Raw genomic sequence first — 25,255 nt, 5'->3', positions numbered from 1 at the left:
ATGCCAACTACCATAAAGGAAAGGTCACTTATTTTCATGGTGCAGGTTTAAATTTTTAGGCTGCAGGGGTCTGTAAAGAATCTTTTATTTCCTCCTCCAAATTTAGATCACAATCCAAGTGGCCACCAGGCAATGAAGTACGTTATCAAAGAGGAAAGGTTGGCCACTGGCAAAGGAAATCCCTGCAGCTTAAAGATCTCAAACCTATGCTGGTGTTATATTTTTGTGAGTGCTCTTAAATCTGGGTCAGTTTGGAAGAAAAAGTCATCCAGTCACTTTGAGAAGAGGGAGCAAACAAAATTGCACCGTACTTAGGTTACACTTAGAAAGCAATTTATAATGCTCCCATTACAATGGGAAAAGAAAAATAATTATGTGCATCTAAAGGATGTACACTTATTTTTAAATTCTAAGTGATTGAAAAATCAGCTTGTGGCATGCTATAAATGCCCTGGAGGCATGAACAGGTGGTAGATAATTTCGAAGTGTAAAGAACGAGTGTACTTTGACCTCTACTTTCTTTATCCCAGTAGTAGGCTAAATAATGTCCCTCCAACTCCCCCAAATGTCCATGCCCTAATTACGAGAACCTATGAATATGTTACCTTACAAAAGAGACTTTTCAGATGTGAAGAAGCTGGGAAAGGCATGAAATGTATATTCTCCCCTAGAGAGTCCAGAAGGAATGCAGCCCTACTAGCCTATTGTTGACTTGTGATGTCCAGAACGATAAGAAATAAATTTGTGTTGTTTGCAGTACCATGAAGTTTGTGATAGTTTGTTATAGCAACAATAGAAAACTAATGTACTCCAGCTGTTAAGAAAGTCTTGGGTGGAGGATGGTTAACTCTTTTCTGAAGCTACAAATCAGACTGGAGAGTCTCCGTTAGAAAGCCATGACAAAAGTGCCCACAGAAACTGGGATCCGAGAGAGATACAGTCCTCTATGGATTGTTGAGGCAACTGGAGTAAATTGCAGGGCTATTGATGTGACTGAGGTCTGCCTGGATCTGGCTCAGAGCTCTTGAGAAGCCAGAGCTGACATTAAACACAGAAAGCACCTACTGCAGAACTGTTGTGGACCATTAGCTAACATATGTACATTACAGACAGCACAGTCTCCAGTTTTTAGAACACAGCTTTTCTTTTTGCCCTGTTCTCCCTCTGAAAATCATGAGCTAGAACTGGCTGCATGTCAATATTAACGCCTGAATAAATGAAGAACGCTGAAGATAACCATCATGCATAATGAATATTACTGACCACAAACACAGCACCCGTTTGTCTCTTCTTCCTTAACAGAACCCTGCTTTTGCACAGGTTTCTGCCTCTCCAACTTACAGCCTATGCTCCTCGGGAATGTAAAATGACCCAAACTTATTTCAAAAATAGACTCTGTTGACTTAAGTCAACCAGCATGTTCTATTTTCTAGGTCATACTCTGGTACACGGATTTGCCTGTGACCAAGTTTTTGTAATCAAAAGTGATCTCGGGATCCTTGCTTGTCATACCAGGGCAGGATAAACTTTCTCACTTTTCCCTCGGACACTGTAGTGCATGGATATGAGGCCCAGAACCGCAATCACCACCTTACTGCCAGCTCGAGGGCAAAGCTGGAACAACAAGCAACATGACTGCCCGGGGAGTGAGCAGAGCCCCTGGATCAACTCAGCCCTTGGCTGGCTCCATCGCTAAACTCACAGGTGTCAGCCAGTGAAATCCATTAATGGCTATTCTACCTGAGTTGGGCTTCCTGTTGCTTGTTTGCTGAAAGCATCTGAAAAGATAAATGTGGAGATGGAAGTTCTTATGATCTATGCTTTGTATACTCATTTCAGAAGCTGAGGTACACAAACTTCCAAGTACCAGGGCATCAAGCTGAGCACTATTTTATTTAATCCTTATATTCCCTAGCCCCCACCCACCAGGATAGGAGCTCTTATTATTCTCATTTTTCATACAGAGAAACTGAAATATACAGAGGTTAAGAAACTTGCCTAACATTACAATCAGTTAGTGAATGTCAGGGCTTGGGTTCCAATCCACGCTGCTGGAGTCTAAGCACACCTACTTGACCATCTTAGAGCTGTTTACTTCCAATAGCTCCATAAAACTCAGAAAAATAGTTATCTTTATTAATGCTTTAAATTTATGTTATACTGTCTAGATGCTGCTCTTTTAACAAACCATAAAATGGATTCAGAAATAAAATCCCCCAAACCATAAAGCTTTAGTTCTTTTTCTGACTCTCAGGCTGGGCAGATTACTCATTTTCCCAGAGCCTTGATTTCTTCACCAATAAAATGAAATTAGCAATATAAAATTTATGTTGAAGAAAATGAATGTAAGTGTGGTCTGGGAACAAGAGTGCTGGGCAGGGAATGAGAGTCTTTTGTTTTAGCTCTGGCTGTGTGACCTTGGGCAAGTCACCTACCTCTCTGTGTCTCATGCACTTCTTTGCAGTCAAGTCACTTGTAGCTTAATATTCCATGATTCTATTTCTATCTGACCCATGGAGCTCTTGAAAGGGTTGTGTCAATTTACTAAAACGGCAAATGAAAGCCTTTGGCTTCACTGGGTTAAATTAATGAGCATCAAGAATTTTACCACCAGGTTTTACTGCCCTATTTTGATGGTACCCAGCTGCTTTTCCTAACAGTAAAACCTGAGGATGAAGAAATAAAATCTCAAAATTCCAGTGGTTACTGACTATGGTAAGTAAAGTGGCCATTATCAAAGCATCACTGCACATCACTAATCATTTACATCGAGGAGATGAGCTGTGGCAACTTGATGGCCTTTTTGATGACTGTACTGATTGCTGGCAGAGAAATGAAGCTTTCTGTGTCAGGGGTCAGGTGGTGCAATAACACCCTCTAGATTTAGTTGGGAAGATTTACGGGGGTTGGGGGGTGGGACTTATGCCCTCTGTGGTCTGTGCCCTAGAGCTTCCTCCAGGCCAAAAGTCTGGTCTGAATTACAAAGTCGTCAAATATCTACTACTTATTAGCAGAGAAGGTCAGGGAAAAAGTTAAATCCATGGACTTCAAGAGGACTTCTGGAGAATTCATCATGCAAATTTCTCTGTGCTTCCCCAGTGCCTCTCTGGCCCAAGTTGTGCAGTAGGTACCATTTTGGTCTCATTTTGCTAGAACAAGGATGTTGTTGCGATTACTCAGAATAAAGTTACAAGGCTCTCTGCAGTGAAAGGAAAAACCTGTGAAGACAATCTGGAGCATTGTTCTTGGGTGATAAGAAGAACTGCTCTGTTTACAGCGTGTTATCAGGGCACATGAACAGGCACTGGCTGTCAGACCCCTTGAGGGCGTGTGATGGTGTAGGGCTGGCTCCAGGCTCCACCGGAAACAGCAGGACACATCCCAGGTCTGGATTTAATTTTTGAGTATGTACACTTGTATCCTTCTATATTGGCTTCCTTGGGAATAAAAGTTCAAACTGCCTTCTAGAACATCCTACCTCTCATTATCATAATGTATTAGTCCATTCTCACACTGCTATAAAGAACTACCTGAGATTGCGTAATTTATGAAGAAGAGAGGTTTGACTCACAGTTCTGCAGGCTGTACAGGAAGCATGGCTGCGAGGCCTCAGAAAACTTACAATTGTGGTGGAAGGTGGAGGGGAAGCAAGCACATCTTATCATGGCAGAGCAGGAGAGAGAGAGCGCGTATGAAGGGGGACGCGCTACACACTTTCAAACAACCAGATCTTGTGGGAACTCTATTACGAGAACAGCACAGGGGAAGTCCCGCCCCCATGATTCAATCATCTCCCACCAGGTCCCTCCTTCAAAACATACGGATTACAATTTGACATGAGATTTGGGTGAGGACACAGAGCCAAACCATATCAAATAATATAGCCAACATTTACTAAGAGCTTCCGGTGTCCCACTCTTAATTAAAACTGACAAGACAGGTGTGGCAGGGACTGAATTTCCCCAACAATGATGGCCCTTCTTAACCCAAGCCTCACTTTATGGTTTATTTAGGCAAAGCAACGCTTCAATTGAATAAACAAAACTAAGTTCCTATAAATAGGTGGTAGTGAGTGCCGTCCAAGAGAAGGCATAGTGGATGTGGAGCCTCCTGACTCTATCCATGATTGGCTGTGAATCCCACAAAACTGCCCCAGTCATACTGGCCCAAAGAGCTTGGCTCTCAGGACAGGCTGTGTCTAGATAGGCTCGTGACAGGTGTGTATTTCTGCTAAATCTGTTTCTAAAATTCCCTCCGTCTGTGGTTTTCTACCTTGGGCAGAGCCTCCACATCTCTAAGGATGGAGACAAGTGTAGAAGCAAAAAGCGTCACTCCCAGAACTGCTTCCCCAGCCAGGTAGATACCCATACCTGACAGCGGCAGCCCTGCAAGCCACCAGTGAGACTGTGTTTGCAGCCTGATTCTGCCAGTCCTGCTCTAGAGCCCCAAGGGGTTTCATCCATCAGACTAAGATAATTAGCATGTTTTTGAAATCTGTCAGCCAGCCCCATAATCACTTTCTCAATACATGTAGGCGATTCAATGACCGATGATGACGGTGGGGAAAAGAGCACAGTGAGGACAGAGGGCGTCTGCTGATGTGTTAGGGAGGGATGCCTCTGAAATAAAGATGAGGCAGAGACAGCACAGCGAAGGACTCGGGGACCTGGGGCCTCTGTCTTCACTCAGCTGGGAAAGTAATCGAATTGTTTTTTAGTTTCAATATGGAGAATAAGTGATTATGAGGCAAGCTACTGGCCACGTACCCTAAACATCCGTGCTTCCCTACCCACCTCTCTCCATCCCCACGGCCCCCCTTCCAGGCATCCCTGCACAGTGCTCTGGAAAGACTGTGGGTTCGGCATATGGAATGCAATTCAGATCTTGGCCTTTTTCTTACTTGTTGCAAGACTTTGTCCAGATTATTTTTCTACCCTCAGGCTTAGTTGCCTAGTGCATAAAATGGGAGCCTAGAGGTCACTACACTTGGTTGCTTTTTGTGAGGATAAAATCAAATGAGGTAAGGTGAAGTGCCAGGCACAGTACTGGGCACAAAGTAGGTACTCAATTAAGTGTTTCACTTTCTCTCTCGTGAGAACCAAACTATCTTCCCCATCACTAAAGCACAGGCTACCAAAAGAGAGGGCCTGACGCTGATTAATTAAACAGATCACAGAATACTTTTTAAGCATCTATTACTGTGAAGCGCCATTCCAGGAGTTCAATACAAGGAGTTTTGATGCCTGCTTTGCCATCTATGAGGTAGGCAAGTTGCTTAACGCCTCAGATTCCCTGTTTCCTCATCTCTAAGCTAGGACTAATGATGCCTGTTTTGTTTGCCATGCAGGGTATCAAGGCAAATGAGACTGTGTAGAAAATCTTCTTGCAACCTCTACGGAGCTAAATAAAAGGAAAGTTCTGCCCCTATTCCCACACTTACGCCGTCTGCATGTCTATTGTGTACTTGTCCATCTCTCAAGAATCTATAAAGCTCTTTAATGCCTTCTTCTTCTTCACATGTCTAATTGGGTGCCAGGATATGGCAACCCTACCTCTAACACGTCTGACACCTAGAAAATACTCTTTGTTGTCACTACCTTTTCTATTGCCGCTGTGACAAATTATCACAAATTTAGTGGCTTAAAACAACAGAAATTTCCGGTCCTGTGATTCTATAGATCAGAAGTCTGACCCAGATCTAGAATGAAATCAAGGTGTGGCAAGGTGCAGTCCTTTCTGAAGGCTCTGGGAGACAATCCATTTCCTCGCCTTTTTTTTTTTTTTTTTTTACCTCCTAGAGGCAGCATACATTTGTTAGCTCATGACCCATTGCTTCAGGAAATTTAAGCCACACCCTTCTCATGTTGCATATCTCTGGCTCTCTTCTGTCACTCTCTCTCACTCTTAAGAACCCTTGTGATTACTTTGGGTTGACTCCAATAATCCAGATGTCCTGATTAGCAAACGTAATTCCATTTGCATTTTTTTTTGACCATTTAACCTAACATATCCACAGGTTCTAGGAATTGGGATGTGAACATCTTTGGGGGCCATTATCCTGCCTACCATACCATCCTTATTCAAGTCCTCAGAACCTCTCACCCAGAGCACTGCGCTGAAATCCTAATGGGTACCCCTGTTCCCAATGTCTCCCTGTTGTAGGGAGGGCTATGCAAAGCTGGTAAGGGCTAAATCATTACTTAAAAGACTATTGTCTTGCTAAAGCAGTTTGATTTGTGCCTCATATGGCAGGTAATCAACAAACAATAGCCAAAAAATAGTTAAAATGAAGTGCTCACTATGTGCCAGACACACATTTAAGCAATTTGCATATATTAACTCATGTAATGCTTATGTCAACCCAATGAGGTAAGTATGTATATGCCACGTCCATTTTATAGATGAGAAAACTGAGGCACAGAGAAGCTGTCTCACGCTCAGTCTCCTGGATATCGTGAATTGTGGGAGAAGTTAAGAATTTAAGACTAGGCAGCCTAACTCCGGAGCCCTGTGTCCGTAACTATCTCAGTATTGTTAAGTAAATGAATGACTTAGTCCTCAAGAACCTTTCACAGCCATTGCCTATAGGGGGCAGGATGTTCTTACATAAGTGATAAGGATGGAAATTGAATTCAGGTTGACAAAGCTTTGAATTTTTATGCCACCTCTGTGTGATTCTGGCAAGTTACTCTGTCTTTACTTCAGCTTCTTCAATTGCAAAACAGAAACAAAATTGTGTACTGCAGGTTGTTCTCATGAGAGTGAAATGAGGTAATATTTATGGAAGTGCTCAAGACAATGCTCCGGACACAGTGGGTACCACATAAATGTTAGCCCCTCCCTCCCCACAACTGGGAGACCAAATATTATAAAACACATGGGTATAACAAAGAGTAACACTCTAAGCCTGCATAAGGTTTGGCCGCTGGATTTTTCAAGATGTTCTATGTTCTAACACCACTTTTGTTTTTCATTCTGACCCCGTGGGCCTTTGTGGAAGCAGCTTTTTTTTTTTCCCCCCCCCCATTAAAAATGCCTTTTCCTTCTTATTTTCTCCATCCATCTACATTCTTTAAGGACAATTTCTCAATCTCCTCCTCTGGCCACCTACTGTATTTTGTCTGTACTTTTATTGCAATACATCCAACCTCATGATTATTTTGAGTTGCCTCTCTGTTTTCTTCATTTTTAAGAGCCTCAAGTGACCAATATTCAGTTGGAGGTCAAAAACATTGGTGCCATAGAGCTGAGTGTGGAAACAAGTACGACATGCTCCCTGCATTAAGACCCAGCGAGGAAAACAAATACATATACAAACACCTCACACAAGGTGGAAAGTCATACATACACTATTAGAAATTCCGCAATGTGGAAGGGGTAGAGGGAAGGAGAACGAGTTTGAAAGACTTCACGGAGGAGGCGTTTGTGTGTGTGTTTAGGGAGAGGCTCTTTGGAGAGAATTTAGATATCTTACTTTGCATGTGAGTATTTGTGTTGAGGTGCTGGGACTTATTTTGTATAGATGTTTTCTTCGTCTCAGCACTAAACATGCTACAGCATTTAGCTGGCAGAGAATTTTGGTTTAGGGCTGCTAGACTGTTCAGTGAATAGGCAAGAGCTAACACACGTAGGGGCTTTGGGGCTTGACAGGTTCAAGGTCACCTCCAGTCCTGGTCTTCATTAGAAGAAGAGTGGCAGGGGAGAGTAGGTGCTATTCAAGGCCAAGAGTACCAACTAAGCTCTGTGAGAGGTAACATTCTGTGGCAAACAGCACAGGGCTAAAGACAGAAGAGGGATGTTCATCTCCTTCAGACAGACTCAGCCATGCTCACCTATAACTCAGTTCTTAACCGAGGCCACCCAAAGCTGAATTGCAGTGAGTCATCTCAAGGACTCTAAGCAGAGAGATAAGATGCCAGGATGGGGCTTCCTTCTCCCATGGGAAAGCATTCAACAAATGGCAGAGATCAAGAATGTACCAAATTGTAATCGGTAAAATTTGACACGTGATTTTTATTTTGTTAATTTTAGAATTTAGCAGAAATATCTGGTCAGCCTCTTCTGGAAGAATAATTCAGTGCCTATATATTTACATTCAAGGAAATGCTGCTTAAACTGCAGTGTTGGAGAAGTACTGGCCAGAATGAACAGGCAAAAAATTTTCTAGGGAATTTTCTGGATGGAGATACGAAAAAAAAAAAAGTGACTTAGTATAGTGACTACCATTGTTAGATTTTTTTCATTTGTTCATTATCATTTGATCCTTTGATAATATTGTAACAGCTTTCATTAACAATATGGCTTGGAGTTAATTTAGGCAAATCCCTTCAACACTGAGCCAGCTAGCACATTTCAGAACATGAGTTTCAGGACACTGTCGCTCTCTCTTTCCTAGAAAAGTTGTGGCTTCTCTGCAGGTCATCTGGCCAACATCAGCTTCTCATAGCGGAGGGACTGAAGGGTGGGCCCACCACCACCGTATCTGAAAACGATTCAGATCTTTGGTTTGCTGAACTTTTAAATCTTAAAACATTGAATTCCGCTGGGTTCAGATTTGGAGTCACAATAGTGAGATATCTCACAGATGTAGTAGGCAAGATAAAAAGAGTGATTTTAAAAAGCCATTCCATATGTGTTTGCAGCTCGTGGTATGTATGCTGGTAAGCTCTTTGGCAAGGCTCATGGTACAGTGGAAAAGCACAGTACAATACAGAGAGTCAGAAGACCTGCCTTCAAGCCATAGCTTTACTCACTTCAGGTACCTTGGGCTGGTGACAATCAGACACCAGACGTTTTTCTGGAACTGGATAAGGGTGGGAAGAATAAACAAGTACCTCTTAATTCTTCTGAGTCCTACTTCCCCCAACTATACAATGGAGGAGTGTAGAAAACTAACAGCAGTAAATGAATATGTGTGGAAGTATTTAGTAAACTGCCAATTCATTGTAGAATGTTTCTAACACTATCTACACTTTTATTATTTCATCAAATGCAAGGGTAATAGAAATCAGATACGCAATAACATGAACAAAGTTACCAATAATTTGAAGGATTTTGACCCTTTAATGCATCTGGTTCTGCAGTCAGCAACCTTGTCTCCATTTGATCAGATTAAAAACAATTTATGGGGGTAGTGGTTGTTAAACCACTCTCCAGAATTTATTTTAAAATGCCAGGCTTGAGTGAGGGGATTCATCGTGTCTAGAACATTCAGCAGAGAAACCAAACAGGCCTGACCACCTCGACCATTTCATCTATTTCTGGGATCCCAGGATAGAGAACTTATGACACGAAGCGTGAACCTCTCATAATTCCTCCTGTGGAAGGGAAGAAGCACGAGGTGAAGACATGCAGTCTCATACTGGGCTGGCCTCTCAAGTGTGCACGTTGTGCCAAGACAGACAGAATGTGGTCTGTGTGCCTGAGGCCTGAGGTAGCGGGGCTGCAGACTGCAATCCTTGGTGCCTGAACATCATTCACAGATGTTGGGGGAGGCTTCACAGAGGCCGGTGACAAGTGACTTCATCTGACTGACTCCATTTACCTCACATGAAATGGTCATCTGGTGGGATCCCCAGCCACGACATACTCTCTGTTAAAAAGAAGGTGGGAAAAGGCCAGCCGCAGTGGCTCACACCTGTAATCCTAGCACTTTGGGAGGCCGAGGAGGACAGACTGCTTGAGGTCAAAAGTTCAAGACCAGCCTGGCCAACATGATGAAACCCTGTGTCTACTAAAAATACAAAAATGAGCCAGACATGGTAGTGCATGCCTGTAATCCCAGCTACTTGGGAGGCTGAGGCAGGAAAATCGCTTGAACCCATGAGGTGGAGGTTGCAGTGAGCGGAGATCATACCACTGCACTCCAGCCTCGGTGACCGAGCAAGACCCCATCGGGAAGATAAAAAGAAAAAGAAGGTGGGAAAGAAGCATTCACTTTCAAAATAGACTCTCAGCAGGTGATATAGGAGACATATGGGTAACTCAGCCTATTTTCAGTTCTCCTTTGGTTGCAACCACAAAGGGAGTCCAAACTCATGTTTTTGGGGCTTTAGAGTGCGGCTGGCACACCCTCACAAAAGACCCACCCTTTCCAGAGTGACTGATGGAACTACCCTATCAAGGGTTGCCAGTGCCAAGTCCCCCATACACTATTCCAGAGGTTTCAACACTTCTGCTGACGAATAGTGAGATTTGTTCCCTTCAGAGATATTCTGACAAAGATGAAAGGTCAATATAAAGGGCAGTAAGATGTATGAACCCCAAAGTAGTGTTTTCAGACAAACCGATCCTATCTTGACAGTCAATTGCTCTAGTCTATGATTTGAAAGTGTGTTCTAAGATGGATAGGAATAAGAAACAAGATAAAGAGCAACGATATTAAACCTGAGAAATTCCTTCTTCTTTAGACAAATGATAAATTTGCTGAATCTGTACCAACAAGAGGACTGATTATATATAATACTCAGACAAGACAATCTTCCTCCTGAAATTTCATGTCTTAGAGACAATCTAACAGCCCTGCAGAACAAATTATAATCTTGTTTCATCATGGGTCAAAATGGTAGGAGTCATCGATAGTATAAGGATTTTAGAGATAAATCTGGACAAAGCTCGGCATTGTTGAAAAATAGAAAGTTAAAGTCTCAGGATGCTACATTTTCAAAAACCATACCCCAAATCCAAAAACAACACCCCCAAACTCATATCCTATTTCCTTTACAAACTCTCTTTTATTATTATTTTATTTCCTCTCTGGGGCAATTTTCAATTTCCAATTTTTCAAAAGGAAGCGACAGAAACAATGATCGTTAAGAAACAATAATGGCTAAAAGAGGAAGACTATGAAAACATAAAAGAACAGGCATGTATTTACAGGCATCTCTAAGTAGAACAAGACAGCAAGAACAGATACCAAGCAATCCATCTCAGGTTTCAGAACAGTCTGAAAGTAAGTTTCTTCAATCAGAAGAAAGGCAGAACCCAAAATACGTAACAGAACTACCAGCAATTATAACATACTGCCCAGATGCTTTCTTTGAAGTTAAGCAGCCCATATCTATCTTATAGTATTTGTTAAAAACACAGTTACCTTAATTAAGTTTTAGAAGAGCACCCTATCATTTAAAGGCATGTCACTTACTGGGGCATCTCTCCTCCTCCTCCGTTGGCTGTTCCTTCTCTGGCTTGGGTGGGCCTTTGATTTTGTAAACCAAGGCACGGAGTTTTCCCGTCCAGGAGGTGTCCTCCTCCTCCTCTTCCTCTTCTTCCAAAGGAACCCCTTCCAAGCCACAGAACAGGGTGAAAATCCAAAGCAGTACATGAAACCATCAAGGCATCAGAAAGAACATTTAAAAAACTGCTTCCCATCCTTCTGGAACTTTCTAAAGATACTACAGGCAACCTCTCATAAATATTTACCTATCTTACAGCTTTTAGAAAAAAAATTATTGATTTCCTGTCTATCAGAATATCAAGTAAGTTTAATCCTAAAACGGGTGTTTTGAATCTGTACCCCCAAAACCTCCGGAAGAGTGTATGGGGGATTACATACACTCTTATAGTGTTGAAACCTCTGGAAGCATGTTTGGGGGACGTGGCCCTAGAGCCTGTAGAAGGAGTTAACATTGAGTTATTTCAAATGAAAAACTTGTCAATTACCCACGTATTATTCAACTTACCCTTGTACAAGCAACATAAATGCCGAGAGCCACTTAAAACCAGTAGGTACGTATCCAAGTAGAGATTGCTGGCTGAGAAGCCTTAAGGGCAGAAGTTACTAAACACCACCCCCCCACACACAGACACACCTAATAGCTAAAAAGCAAAGGGATCAGAATCTTGTCTGACCTGGAAGCTGAGAGTTCCAACTAACTTTAAGTAAATTAGGTGAGGTTTATATAAGGATCAGTTATCTTCATTCTTTTGCTAGAAACCCAACCCTGTTTCCTCTCTGCACAGGCTCTTACAGGTAGAAGGAATTTTGATCGTATATTCTGCCAGGGTTGCTTCTTGTATCTTTTCTGACACAAGTAGTTGGGATAGAGTCACGTCTTGAAAGACAGTATTACAATTTTAAATACAAAAATAACTTCCCAACCTACCACTAACTTTCTAATGAAGGAATTAGAAACTTCTAATTTCTAAAAACAGACTTTTCTTGGACAAAGCCTTTCTCTGGGCAGCTCACCACAGTGAAGGAGAAGGTCCTCATGGAAATCATACAGCTCCTCCCGAATCTCCTCTGGGCAGGGGCAGTTCTCTCCCAGTTGAAAGTTAAGAAGCATGTTGATCTTTGAGGGGCAAGAGAAGAATAGCTAGTTGGTTCTCAATGTTGGCCAAGGGAACACAGATCCCGCCTTACACAGACACATTCTTTGCAAATTTATTTTGTTTAGTGATTTTTTTTTTTTTTTTTGGTAAAAGTGGCCAATATTTAAAAGTAGCTTCCACCTTTTTCTGATTCTAGAAGTAACTTATTAATTGCAAAACATTTGGAAAATATCTAAATAAGAAAATTTACTGTGATTCTACCACCCCAAGATAACTACTGTTAATATTTTAGCTAATGTCTTCCTGACATTATATATGCATACACACAGAATGGATCACATTCCAGATACACCTTTTAAAAATCAGAGTTTTCTGCTTAATGTTACTTGAACATTTTCTTATTTTCTTAATCTAATTTTTAATAGGTCCATTGTAATTATATGGATGAATAATTTATGTAAAATTAACTGTTATGACATATTTGTTTCTATTATTTGTCCTTATAAAGTTGGTTTGAGTTTCCTTTAAAATAATTTTTGTTCATGTCTCTGATTATTTTCTTAGAATAAACTCCCAGAAGCAAAATGACTAGAGCAACAGGTTTGTATATTTTAATAGTTTTTTATATGAATTTACAAATTGCCCCTCAGAAAGCTTACAATTTGCATTAACAAATTTATACAAGTGTGTATTACTATGTCATCTTCATTATAGTAACAAGCGTTAACACATTTTCAAATATTTTCAACCGAATGGGTGAAAAATGTCATATCCCTGTTGCTGTAATTTATGCTTAATTGGTGAGGTTGAAATTTTTTTTTTCATACATAAAAATTAATTTTATTTTGTATTTTATAAATTTCCTATCCATATTTTTCCTTCATTTTTCTACTGGGTAATTATCTTAAGAAAATTTGCCCTTGAGTGCTTTGCACACCTCTAGATTTTTAACTTTTTATATACTTTTATATACTTTTATACTCTAAATGTATTGCCCAGTTTTTAGTCAGCTTTTAAGTTTGTCTACAAGTTTTTGTTTTGTCATGTAGGTTTATGTTTTTCAGTGCCAATCTATCATTCTTTTCTTTTAGTTTTTGTCTCAGGGTTTTTTTTTTTTTTTTCCCAAGACAGAGTCTTGCTGTTGCCCTGGCTGGAATGCAATGGCGTGATCTCAGCTCACTGCAACCTCCACTTGCTGGGTTAAAGCGATTCTCCTGCCTCAGGGTCCTGAGTAGCTGGGATTACAGGTGTGCACCATCACACCTGGCTAATTTTTTGTATTTTTAGTAGAGATGGGGTTTCACCATGTTGGCCAGGCTGATCTCGAACTCCTCACCTTGTGATCCATCCGCTTTGGACTCCCAAAGTGCTGGGATTACAGGTGTGAGCCACCGCACCCGGCCTGACTCAGGGTTTTTAGTAGTTTTTGTGCTATGGACCCCTCTGAGAGTCTGGTGCAACCCATGGATTGCTTCTCTGATTAATATTTTAAATGCACAAAATAAAATACATAGGACTACAAAGAGAAATAATTACACTGACATACAGTTATCAAAACTATAAAAATCAAATTTGTGATGTAGTAACATATGTACTTCTTTAGTAACTCAGAGAAAACGATCTAGTGGCAGGTCTTATATCCACTGTGGTCTTGAGGTAGTAAGGAATGAAAATGATTTTTCTAGATACCGTAACCACTGTAATGTGATATGAAAAAAGGTGCAATTTTGGTTGGTGACAAAGTCAGTTACTTGTTTTGCTGCCCATATTAAAATAAGAAAAGAAATGCTATCAGAGATCAATGAAAATAAAGCTGTCATTCATTTTGCACTCAGGTTCCTGGGTCTCCGAATTCTGCCCACAGGGCCACGACCCCAGGTCACTGAACATCTGGAGGGACAGAAGAAATAACCAGAGGTAAACATTTTGCTACCTCAGCCAGGATAACCCAAACTCCTTCTGTTTAGGATTTCTGGGTTAGACACATTTACAATCTCTTATTAAATCATGAACCTTATGTAGCATTGTTAGGAGGAACTCTACTCAAAGCTCTAACTGCAAACCATATTTTGGAAGTAGGTAGAGGTATTGTGTGTAAGAAAAAATATCCACAAAACAGGTGGGAAAAGTCATGTTTGTGGTTTTTCTGTGAGCTAAAATTACGGTAATTATATTAACAACATATGCTGATTCGTTGTTGATTAAACATAAGATTTGAAGATCTGGTTTCTGAGTTAGAAAACTAGTTTCTTTACTAAAAGATCTTTCTTTTGGCAGAACATTTAGGAAGCAGGGGCTTCCCTGCCTGTAGGACATACAACAGAAAGCTGGGCTGAGCTGAATTTTCTGCTGCAGGCCATGCCCTTTAATAACGCCCTCTTGGAAATGAAAGGGCAGCTGGTAACGCTTGGCTAACTTGCCAGCAACCCTTGGACTAATCTCAGTTTTACCTTCTTTTGTACTTAGTCATATCCCCCAATTTTTTCCATCTTCCTGAATACTCTCTGGATATAAGGCTTAAAAATCTATTTTCTCCTCAAAAGTTGTAGAAGGATATCACTGTTTTAAAATTCTAATTTTCAGGCATCCTATTTTTTAAGTGATTTTGCATGACTATTCTCTGAAATTGATCTAAATCCACCACATCCTTTGATGACATTAAATCTTCCTGATACTGGTAACTCCACGGGTAGGTGCCTTATAGAAGTGAATACTCTGGGGGGATGGCAGGAGGACAGCTGAATCTCATAGCGGTAAGTGCCCCTCCTTTCATTTTTATTCCCAGACCAGCAGTATCAGCATTACCTGAAAACTTGCTAAAAATGCAAATGCTTGGGCCTCACCCTAGACCCATCGTATTAGAAACCCTAGAAGTGAGGCCCGGGCGTGGTGGCTCATGCCTGTCATCCCAGCACTTTGGGAAGCTGAGGCAGGTGGATCACTTGAGGTCAGGAGTTCGAGACCAGCCTGCCCAACGTGGGAAAACCCCCATCTCTACCAAAAATACAAAAATTAGCTGGTCATGGTGGCGCATGCCTGTAGTCCCAGCTACTTGGGAGGCTGAGGCATGAGAATCACTTGAACCTGGGAAGCAGAGGTTGCAGTAAGCTGAGACCACGCCACTGCACCCCAGCCTGCATGACAGAGCAAGACTCTGTCTCAAAGAAGAAACCCTAGGGGTGAAACCAAGCAAACTGTGTTTTATTAAGCCTTTTAAATGATTCCGATGCTTGCTCAAGAATCACTGGTCTAATACATTAGTGAAGAATTTCTTGAGTTACAGACTTCTGAAATGAGTCTGAAGAGATTGATCAGAGGATTGTTTAGAATACTAAAGGAGGGTACATACTCATCATCCCTTTGCTAGATGTAAAATGAGAAAGTCTTTTGGATTGACTGGAAAAGATTATTTGCACTGTGCCAAATGCACGGGTATGCTGTTTTGTCAGGAATTACTCTTGAAGGCTTTACAAATGTTGTCAAGCTGTTTTTAGACTGGCAGTGGATCTAAATGGCAGCCCAAGAGACGGTAGAAGGTATGGAGACAGAATGGGGAAAGGAAGGATGTGAGCAAACATTGTCCTTCCCACGAGCCAGAACCATGAGCAGCTACATCCATGAGGACAGTACTGGGTGGGTAACCCCAGGCTTGGCTGGGAGAAAGAGATGCCAGAAAACATGTGTGAGCTCCACTCACTGGGTCACTGATGGAAGGTCACAGAGCCTAGGATGAAGCAACTGCAAATATCTCCAACAATAAAACTAATAGTAGCTCGCTTAGTACTTACAGAATGCTCACTCTGTGACAGGCGTCATGCAAAGCAATCTAAACGAATTATCTCATGGGATCCTTGCAAGAACCCTGGGAAGGAGATGCAAAAATTACCTACATTTTGCATCTCCCTCCCAGGATGTATACATATATATGTATATGTATATACATAATCCAAAGATCTGATTTCAAAACAAAAACTACTTACTTCACTGAAAGATTTATGTTTTCTTTTGAACACTTAGGGAGCAGTGGCCAACCCGCCCACAGGGTCTAAGTGAGCTGCTGAGCAGTGGGGAAAATGGAAACTCTTATTCTACAGATGTGTCTTCCTCATTTAGAAATTTCTCACCAGGATCTCGACTCTTCTTAAAGAAGCCCTTCCCACCGGGGTAAGGCTAACCCCAAGGTGGGTACTGTGAAGAATGAATACAACAAATCACAAAGGTGACTCACTCGCTGAGTCCCCTTCTCCAGGCTCCGTGGAGCTGGGGAGGCTTTGTGAGAGAGTCGTGCCACTGGCGAGGGGGTTTAGACACATTGGACGAAGAAGACTGGGGGCCAACTCTCATAAGTAGGGGCAGGTTGACCCTATTCTGTTGGTGTCTGATGGACAGGTAGTGACTTCTGGAAGGGTTGGCAGAAATCCTTGTGAGTGGTGTATCCCTGCTGAGGAGACAACTGAATCCCAACAGTGGTCTGGTCTTTGAATCAGTAATGGAGGCACTGGAGAGGGTGAAAGGAGAGAGGAAGCCCTGCCGCATGTGCACTTTAGAAACGGGTATTTTTTCCCACCCAAGAGAATTGGCACATATTCCTTAGCTTTCAGGACTAGGCCTGTCTCCTGCTATTGCAGTGGGTCTTTTCATCTTCCATAGCTCTGGAGGCTGCCCCAGACACCACAGAGGTTTCGTGTGCCCTGTTCCATAGGTCTCAAGTTCTTGCATAGGAACTGGATGGAAGCTCCGGACGGGACCCTCACCTGCTCCTGTGGGGGTGAGCGGAACTCCTTGGTCTTCCGGGCAGTCAAGGCCGCAGACATGTTCAGGGCCTGCATGAGCTCATTGTAGCGGAACTTCTGATTTGCCTGCAGCTTGGAGACATAAATGTCACCAAATGCCACAATGGCCTCCACTCGGTGCTGCAGCTCACAGTCGCAGAGATAGCTGAGGAGCTCACACATCTGCAGTGAAAGTATTATACATATAACACTTCGTGTACATTGGTGAGGCTGCTGGCATCCCCATTTTACAGACAGTAGCACTGAGACTTAGACAATTAAAGTAAATTGCCACACAGTGGTCACAGAACTGTTACTCAAATCTTCACCATTAAGGTGAAGGCAGTAACAGAAAACAGCTCACTAAAGACAGAGGAAATCTGCCTGTGGAGAGAGAAAATGCTATTTCTAAGAAAATATTTCCCAGGAAGCTCAGTAGAAAAACCAGCTCCAGATCATACATGTGAGTGCTGCCTCCCTTCCTGAAATTTTCCAGTCCTGGAGGATGGAAAGTAGAGATGTTTGTCCTTCTCTCCATCTTCCACTGTTTTTTGCACTATTTTTCTGGGATGAGTTGTTTTGGATTGTTATTATTACCAAGCTTATCACTGTTAGAACGTATTCAACCACAAGCACCAGAATCATCAAGCACTCTTGGCCAGTCACTATGCGGAGCACTTGACACACCTCATCTCCTTTAACCCTCAGTGTGTTCCTGATATTTTTATCAAAGCAGAAAATCTATTAACCTGCCTCCACTTAACCACCTGCAGCTTACCTGCAGCTTGACGGACTCGGGTAATCGAGTCTGCAACAAGCCTTTGACAGGAGCCTCCTTGCCGGCCTTCTCCCCAGCCTCCACAGCCTTCTCCTCCACCTGGGTCACTTCCTCCTTTTCTGTTCCCTCCTCTGTGTCTGCGCTATGCTCCCCAAACACAGAGGGATCAATCAGGAGGAGGATCTGCCGAACATCGTCATCATCAAACACGCCCATGACCAGCAGGGTTCCAATGAGTTTCAGCACAGGCACAAACTGGAACTCCACAGACCCCCCTACGGGGTCTCGGATGTGGGCCCCGCTGCACTGCACCGCCTCTGTCAGCATACTCAGAGCCTTCGTCCTGAGACTCTCCAAGGGAATCTCAGGGCTCTGTTTTTGGTGCTCCTCACCAGTCGCGACAAAGCAAGGGGTGGAGAACCTGAACCCGGGCTTGAGACATGTTCTCAGGCCCACCCCAGGCAGTCCATGCCTCTTGGACTCGTCCGGGAAGAGGCAGATATTCCTGGTGGTGCTGGTAATGGGGATGATGTACTCGTTCTTCATCATCAGCTTCCTCTCCTTGGCGTTGGCCAGGTGGATGCTGATGAGCAGGTCATAGAAGCCAGCTCGAAGGAGGCCGGGGAGGTACTTGTTGTCAATGGCATAGAAGAGCTGGGAGAGGTCCACGTGGCTGCACAGGGCGTAGGCCACGCGGCTGTTTCCCAGGGCGCACACCGCGCTGTAGAGCCTCAGCGTGTGGTAATGGAACCGCATCAGGTCCTCCTGCTCACAGAGCTCCAGGATATCCACACACCTGAGGACAGGACGAGCAATCAGCCACACCAAGGGGAGAAGAACCCACCAGAATCCAGCGATTTCACCCAGCCCAACGGAGGCAGAGTGGGTGGAAGGATGGAGGGGTCTCTGCCACAGTTTCTCTTATAGCTTATCATGCCTCTCTCAGCTCTGGTCCATATTCCAGTTCCTAGTACTCCACCATATTTAACTACAAGACTCTCAAAAGCCTGCAGGACGCTGGTTTACGAACTATGAAAGTCCTCATTATTAGGAAAAAATCCAAAATTCCCAAACAAAACATTCACATATATGAGAGCGATGACTTGGTCGTCTTACTTGTAGGATCAAGCAGATCTTGCATTTCCCTGTGTAAAATCTCCTCAGAAAATGTAGATTATGCTTTCGGTCGGTCTACCGTCTACATCAGGGGTTCCCAGTCCCAGGGCCATGGCCCGGGACCGGCAATAGATTCTCATAGGAGCGTAAACCCTATTGTGAACCGTGCATGTGAGGGATCTAGGCTGCATGCTCCTTATAAGAATCTAATGCCTGATGGTCTGAGGTGGAACAGTTTCATCCCGAAACCATCCCCACTGCCCCCTCCCCCAGTCTCACACACCACTGTCTGTGGAAAAACTGTCTTCCATGAAACCAGTCCCTGGTGCCAAAAAGGCTGGGGACCACTGATCTGAATCATTTGTATATCCAGTCTATCACTATCCATGGGGTGTTCCTCCAACAACCGGAAAACAATCACACCTGCACTCTTGTCCCAAGAGGAAACACCTTCCAACCTAAAACTAGTTAACATAATCCAGCTGGCTTTCTCCTTGATTTAGAGCTTCCTTGTTTGTGTGGGTCCAGGGCCTGGGCTCTAATCTCTGCTTAGATTTTCCATTTAGTCTGATGCCTCATCATGGATTTGAAGACCCTGCAGAATTGACTGACTTGGCTGGGCTCCTGGTCTTTTCTGCCCCTTTCCTGCCGTGGCCTGCCCTGCTGTCCATGACCCAGTGGGACATCTAAATGGGACCTATGCAGGTGTCAAATACCTCCACCCTTTCCCATAACGCTGCTTTTTTATTCAAAGAGGTCAAGGAACAGCAATAACTATAACATTTATTCCTTACTACATACAGAAACTGTACCAGATTATACCTATACAGTCTCATTTCTTTCCTCCCAGAAACCCTTTGGGTGGGCATTTCTCTCACTGTGTAGATGAAGAGAGCAACGTTCAGAGCCCACAAGTAATGTACCCAAGGCCACATAGCCAGAAAGCAGAGAGAGAGAGCAATGGGACTGAACCCCAGCCGTAATGAACAGCACCTCTTAGCAAGGGGGGACCAGGAACCTGATTCCTGATTCTCTAAGTCAAGCTAGGATGCCTCGTTCTTGCCCTTCCTGTCATAAATGATGCATATTTCAATGTAAACTGGTTTTTAATTAAAGGCATGGCACTGTTCCTTGATCCCAGGCACTAGGAGCTGCAACAAAGGTCCTGTGGCAGCACCTCGTAGTGTGTTTCCTGCTGTTTCTGAGTAATGAAAGTGGGAAGGAATAGAAACTGACGCACTGGGGAAATCAAGTCATATTGGGACCAAGCAGGATCCAATACAGATGCTCCTGGTTCCCTTCTGGCTTGCCTGGCTCTGCCTCACCTGCCCCCAGGCCTGCCCCTTCCTTCGCGGTCCCCTCTGGTACCTGTTCTCCTCGGGGATGTGGAGCGCCATCATCTGCAGGGGCTCCAGGCACTGCACCACCCAGCCGTGGCGCTCGCTCACACGCTCGCTCTCCACCTTCAGGAAGCTGTTGGGCATGCGGCTCCAGAGCACGGGCTGGATGGTTTGGACGTCCAGCCGAGGTGGACACTGTGGGACTGGGTTCTTCTCTTCACTCTTGAATATGGCCGCCGACAGGGGCATTGCGTTCTGGGGCACATGGGAAAGGCATTGGAAAAGAAACACACAGTTGCTGGATGATGCACCCAGACATTTTAACCACTATGGTCAGTTAAATTAAAGAGGGACAGATGTATCCAGGGACTTCTAAGGGCTTTACTAGCATTAATTAGCACCTCAAATAATGGGTTATATGAGCATTAATTGATTCTTTCAGCACCCAAAAGAGGCGGGAAAAGGGGAAGATAAGAATGCATATTCTATCATCTGAATTCCACAGGAAAGGCCAGGGCCCGGGGGTTGGGGACTTATGGGAAGTGAGAGGGCTTCTCCTGTCTTCTGAGGCCTGGGATTTTCCCCCAGTGGTTAGTTCTGCTTTCTCTTGTCATGGCCATTAGATGAGAGGACAAATAAATACCTTCAGCTTTCCAAGTTCGAACTGAAACAAGGAAGTACTTGTAGGCTGCAGGAAGACTGCTGGAAACACTTTGGTGTTGGGCTCCACCTGGAAATCAAAACAAATCGAAAGCTTTGCTCGGAGCTGGGCAAACATGACAGCCGGCTCACCCACTGGGTGTTTTGGTCAACAATCTCATTCCAATGACGGCTAGCTGTCCGGTCATTCTCCACTGCTCAGAAATTCATGGAGACTGGGTGTCAACCAGCAGAGATCCTCACAATTCCACACCTTAAACAATCTCTCTACTTGGGGCGGAATAATCTCAGGTCCTTTCACTTTTTCTCTCAGATACCTGTAGCCAGTAGCTTCCTCCAGTGCACAGCAGGATAGGCAGGTGTGAAGCTAACTCCCCACCAAAGGCATACCTGCTGTTGGTCACTGAACAATGTGATGTGCCTGCTCTTCATCGAGCCCAGAGACACGTGGCACATGGGTAGAACCATCATTCTCCACACCTGCCCACAGGAGATGATAACCGGGATAGGGTGGTGACTCAGGCAATCGACATTAGTCAAGCAAGCCCAGGGAGATTCCATGGTAGGGTTTCCCAACCTTGGTACTGCCGACATTTCAGGCCAGGTAGCTCTTTGTGGCGGGAGCCATCCCGTGTACTGTAGGATGTTGGCGGCATCCTTGCCGTCTGCCCACTGCCCATCAGCAGCGCTCTCTGCCCCACCAACGTCATGACAACCAACAAGGTTCCCAACATTGCCAAATGTTCTGTGAAGGGCAAAAGCACCCCCAATTGAGAAACACTGCTCTACAGGCAAAGACTGCGAGGTCCCTCACTGGAATAACAAAAGGACACTGTCTCCCTCCCAAATCTCTCACTCTCCCGGGGTTCCCCTGAACTCATCTCCACCCTCTCCACCCCCTTCTTACTCTCCCGCATTCCAGTTCTTATGCTGAAGGGTCTGGGATGCACCGATTGTGCTCCAGCTGCCACTTAGATGAAGCATTAGATTTATCAATGTACCACATCAGGAGCTCCAGGTACTATTTGCTCCCTTTGATGGAGGAGCAGCCTCTGAATTCTCTACTACTGAAGTATTTCCAAGGGAGAGTCACTGGAGGACGATGGAAGACTACATAAAGTCTCCTCACACACTGGGACTTTAATTCCACCAATTGGAACCTTTTAGGTTGAAGCAAACGTAGCCGTTAGAAAATTCTTACAACTCTCCCATCTACAAATGAGGGGATGGCAGGTGTGCTGGACATACTCTAAGGTGACCCCAATGAGTCATCATTCCCCTAGAACTTGTGTCTCGCTTTCAGCAAATAGAATGGCAAAGGTGAAGGACCTGTCATTTCCTAGACTATTTTATTTAAAACTTCATCTTGGTGGACTGGAGAGACAGCTTCTCCAGATGACCTTGGAAATGTGAGCAGCTATACTGTTAAAGGGCTTATGAGAGAGCCACGGAACAAGGAATTCTTGGGGGTGGAAGGTAGGGAGAGTGGCCCCTGGATGCAGCCAGCATGAAAACAGGACCTCAGCTCTACAAATGCAAGCAACTGAATTCTGCCAACAAGCACATAAGCATGGAACAGGATACTGAGCTCTAGAAAAGAACGCAGCCTGGCTGACACCTTAACTGTATCCTTGTGAGACCCTGGGACTGAGGACCCAGCTACGCTGTGGCCAGACTACTGATCCACAGAAATCATGGGATAATAAATGTATGTTATTTTAAGCCGCTAAATTTGTAGTAATTTGTACTGTGACAACAGAGAATGAGTACAGTGAGTTTTCTTTTTGTCAAAGCAATTGTCATAGGCTTTCTTTAAATAATGAACTTCCTCAATGCATTTAGACATGAGATTTACAAAACCACACAATTTTATGGCTGTGACTTAGAAGACTGCATGATTTAGTGCTATCACTTGTTCATGATGAAACAGGCTGGACTGGTTAAACCCCAGACTTTCACCCAGTACATGGTCCTTCTAGTACACAAAAGTGGCCTCACATTTCAGGTAAAAATATTTGGTTTATACTGGATGTTCCATGGATGATATGAAGAGGTAAGTGCCAATAAAACCAAAATGTTGGAGTAGACTGCTAGTACTGTCTGGCTGTGCCTGAAATAAGCCTTGTTGAGGACAGTCAACAGATAATTATGTAGTATCTATTATATACTTGCTTTGTGCCAGACCCTGAGTTCACGGTAATGAGACATGAATAGGAAATTATGATTTGATGTTGTTCTGACTTTAGCTATAAGGCAGGAGTTGTCCCTGGGCTGGCTCCCAGATTTCTCAAATGTCCACTATGTGACATCTAGAACAACTTGTAGCCCTCAAGTCACTGCAAACTGAAGGGAGCAGAGCTCCTGTGGCTGAGAAAACTTCATCTGAACCCGTAGGAAGCCCATGTGTCTGTGCAAACAGGGAGAGAGAAATGCATTCAGTCGAAGGCTTCCTTGGCTGAGCTAAGTCACACCAGTATAGGGAGCCATAGCTTGAAGAGGGAGTTTTATTTTCAGGTCCCTCAGGACAGGTTCCTGAAAACTTCATAAACCGCCCAAACTCCAGGGCTCTCCTCAACCCTCCCTGCAGAAAGTAGGTGCTTTGCGAGCATGTAGGATGCCCTGGGATAGTTTTATTTTCCACCAGGCAGAGTGCACTCCCACATGATAAACAAAGGAAATTTCTCTTCAGTCACTAAAAGAAGAAACACAAGTGCTCATGAGGGCGTAATGAGGATAAAAATGGGCAATTGGTGGTGTGGTAAGCAGGATTCTACAAGGCCCTCTGGGACCCCTGGTGTTACTCTTATGATCATGCTATGTTGTGTGGCAAAAGGCATTCTGCAGATGTAATGCAATTGTACTAACCAATTGCCCTCAAGATAGGGAGACCTTGTTGGCCTTTTCAAATTGCACGAGTCTTCTAAAAGCAGGAGTTTTCCTGCTGGAGGAAGAAGGCAAAATCACAGAGAAAAACCGAATGTGTCCTTGTTGGCTTTGAAATGGAGGGGGGCACATGTAAAGGAATGTGGGTATCCACTGGGAGCTGAGAGTGGCCCTGGCTGAGAGCCAGCAAGGAAACAGGGGCCTCAGAATCTACGACCTAAGACCCATAACCTCAAAGAACTGTCAATACCTTGAATGAGCTCAGAAGTGGAATCATCTAAGAGCCTCCAGATGAGCCTGGTTCAGGCCCAGGGCACACTTTGTTTGGCCTTCTGAGAACCTGAGCACCCAGTCAAGCCTGCAGAACCCTGAAATAATGTGTGTTGTTTGAAGTTGCTAAATTTTGTGGTCACTTCTCAGGAAGCAATAAAAAAACGCCTACAAGGGGATTTCCCAGCCGTGGGTCAGTCTGGCAACACATACTTGGTGAGCATTCACTAGGTGCCAGGTACTGTTTCATGCATGGGGAGGTGGCGGTGAGCACGGGAGAGGGTCTCTACCCTCAAGGAGCTTACCTTCTAAATGAGGAACTTACATGCCCATGGATTGTGCAACCAGCCCAGATTTAGCACTGCCGTGGTGTGCCACCGACACTTTCCCTTTTGTATCTGAGGCACTTTTCATCACTGGCTGATCTGTTTTGTCCTTACAATAATGGACATCCTTTTTCTAATCATGTGTGAAGGTCATGGCATAGGAACCGGCCTGAATTGAAAGCTAACGCCTCTTGTAAATCCGGATCACATAGCTGCCTCTGTCTCAGACTGGTGTGCCGGGAGTGGCAATCACTGAGAAGTATCTCTTGAAGGTAGATTTTCTTTCTCAAATTCTCCACTGATTATATTAAGTGGGACAGAAAAATGTGTTCAAATTGCTTATCACTATTTAATGGGGAGGTCTAGAAACATTGTTTGAGAGACTCCTTCTCTCATTATTTTGGTTTCGAGTCCTTTCTGAATCTGAAAGCCAGGGTATAAATATTGCTGGACTGTTCTTGAGATAATTGAAAAATGAAAATGGCTACAGCTATGGAATAACAACGATCCCACTGTCAGGGACCAGAGGCATGGCAGGACACATTACTGTCTCGCCTGGAATGAGAAGGGGGCTGGCTGGGTGTGAGCCTCTCAGCTTTCTGGACAGAGTCCTGACACCGTCTCCTGTGTAGCAGCATCCTTTAGGGCAAGAGTCAGGACTGGGACCCCTGAGCAGGGCGATGAGGATTTCTATGCACGGGGTGGAGGAAGGCTCTCCAGGAGGCAGGTACCAGCACCCAGCCAAAAGAAGACAACTGACCAGCCTGTATCACCCAGGAGGATGGTGAAAGGTGGGCTAAAGCTGCCACAGTGTCCTCCTCTTCAACATCACGGGCT

The 25,255-nt window shown here is 44.0% G+C and overlaps 1 protein-coding gene across 2 annotated transcripts in view; it reads right to left on the bottom strand.

Moving 5' to 3' along the window:
* Positions 1–25,255, bottom strand: part of RYR3 (ryanodine receptor 3) — a 584,152-nt gene that overhangs the window by 201,722 nt on the left and 357,175 nt on the right. For both annotated transcript variants that reach the window (XM_025390215.1, XM_025390216.1), the window contains exons 33-38: positions 20,923–21,009; positions 20,308–20,534; positions 17,824–18,619; positions 17,028–17,228; positions 12,191–12,293; positions 11,144–11,281 (exon numbers count right to left, since the gene is read on the bottom strand). In XM_025390215.1, the coding sequence (XP_025246000.1) occupies positions 11,144–11,281; positions 12,191–12,293; positions 17,028–17,228; positions 17,824–18,619; positions 20,308–20,534; positions 20,923–21,009 (1,552 nt within the window). The remainder of the gene's footprint in view (positions 1–11,143; positions 11,282–12,190; positions 12,294–17,027; positions 17,229–17,823; positions 18,620–20,307; positions 20,535–20,922; positions 21,010–25,255) is intronic.

The sequence above is a fragment of the Theropithecus gelada genome, chromosome 7a (assembly GCF_003255815.1).
Source record: "Theropithecus gelada isolate Dixy chromosome 7a, Tgel_1.0, whole genome shotgun sequence".
In the NCBI taxonomy this organism is placed as follows: domain Eukaryota; kingdom Metazoa; phylum Chordata; class Mammalia; order Primates; family Cercopithecidae; genus Theropithecus; species Theropithecus gelada.
The sequence above is the reverse complement of the archived record's forward strand: the minus strand, read 5'-3'. Positions and strand labels throughout refer to the sequence as shown.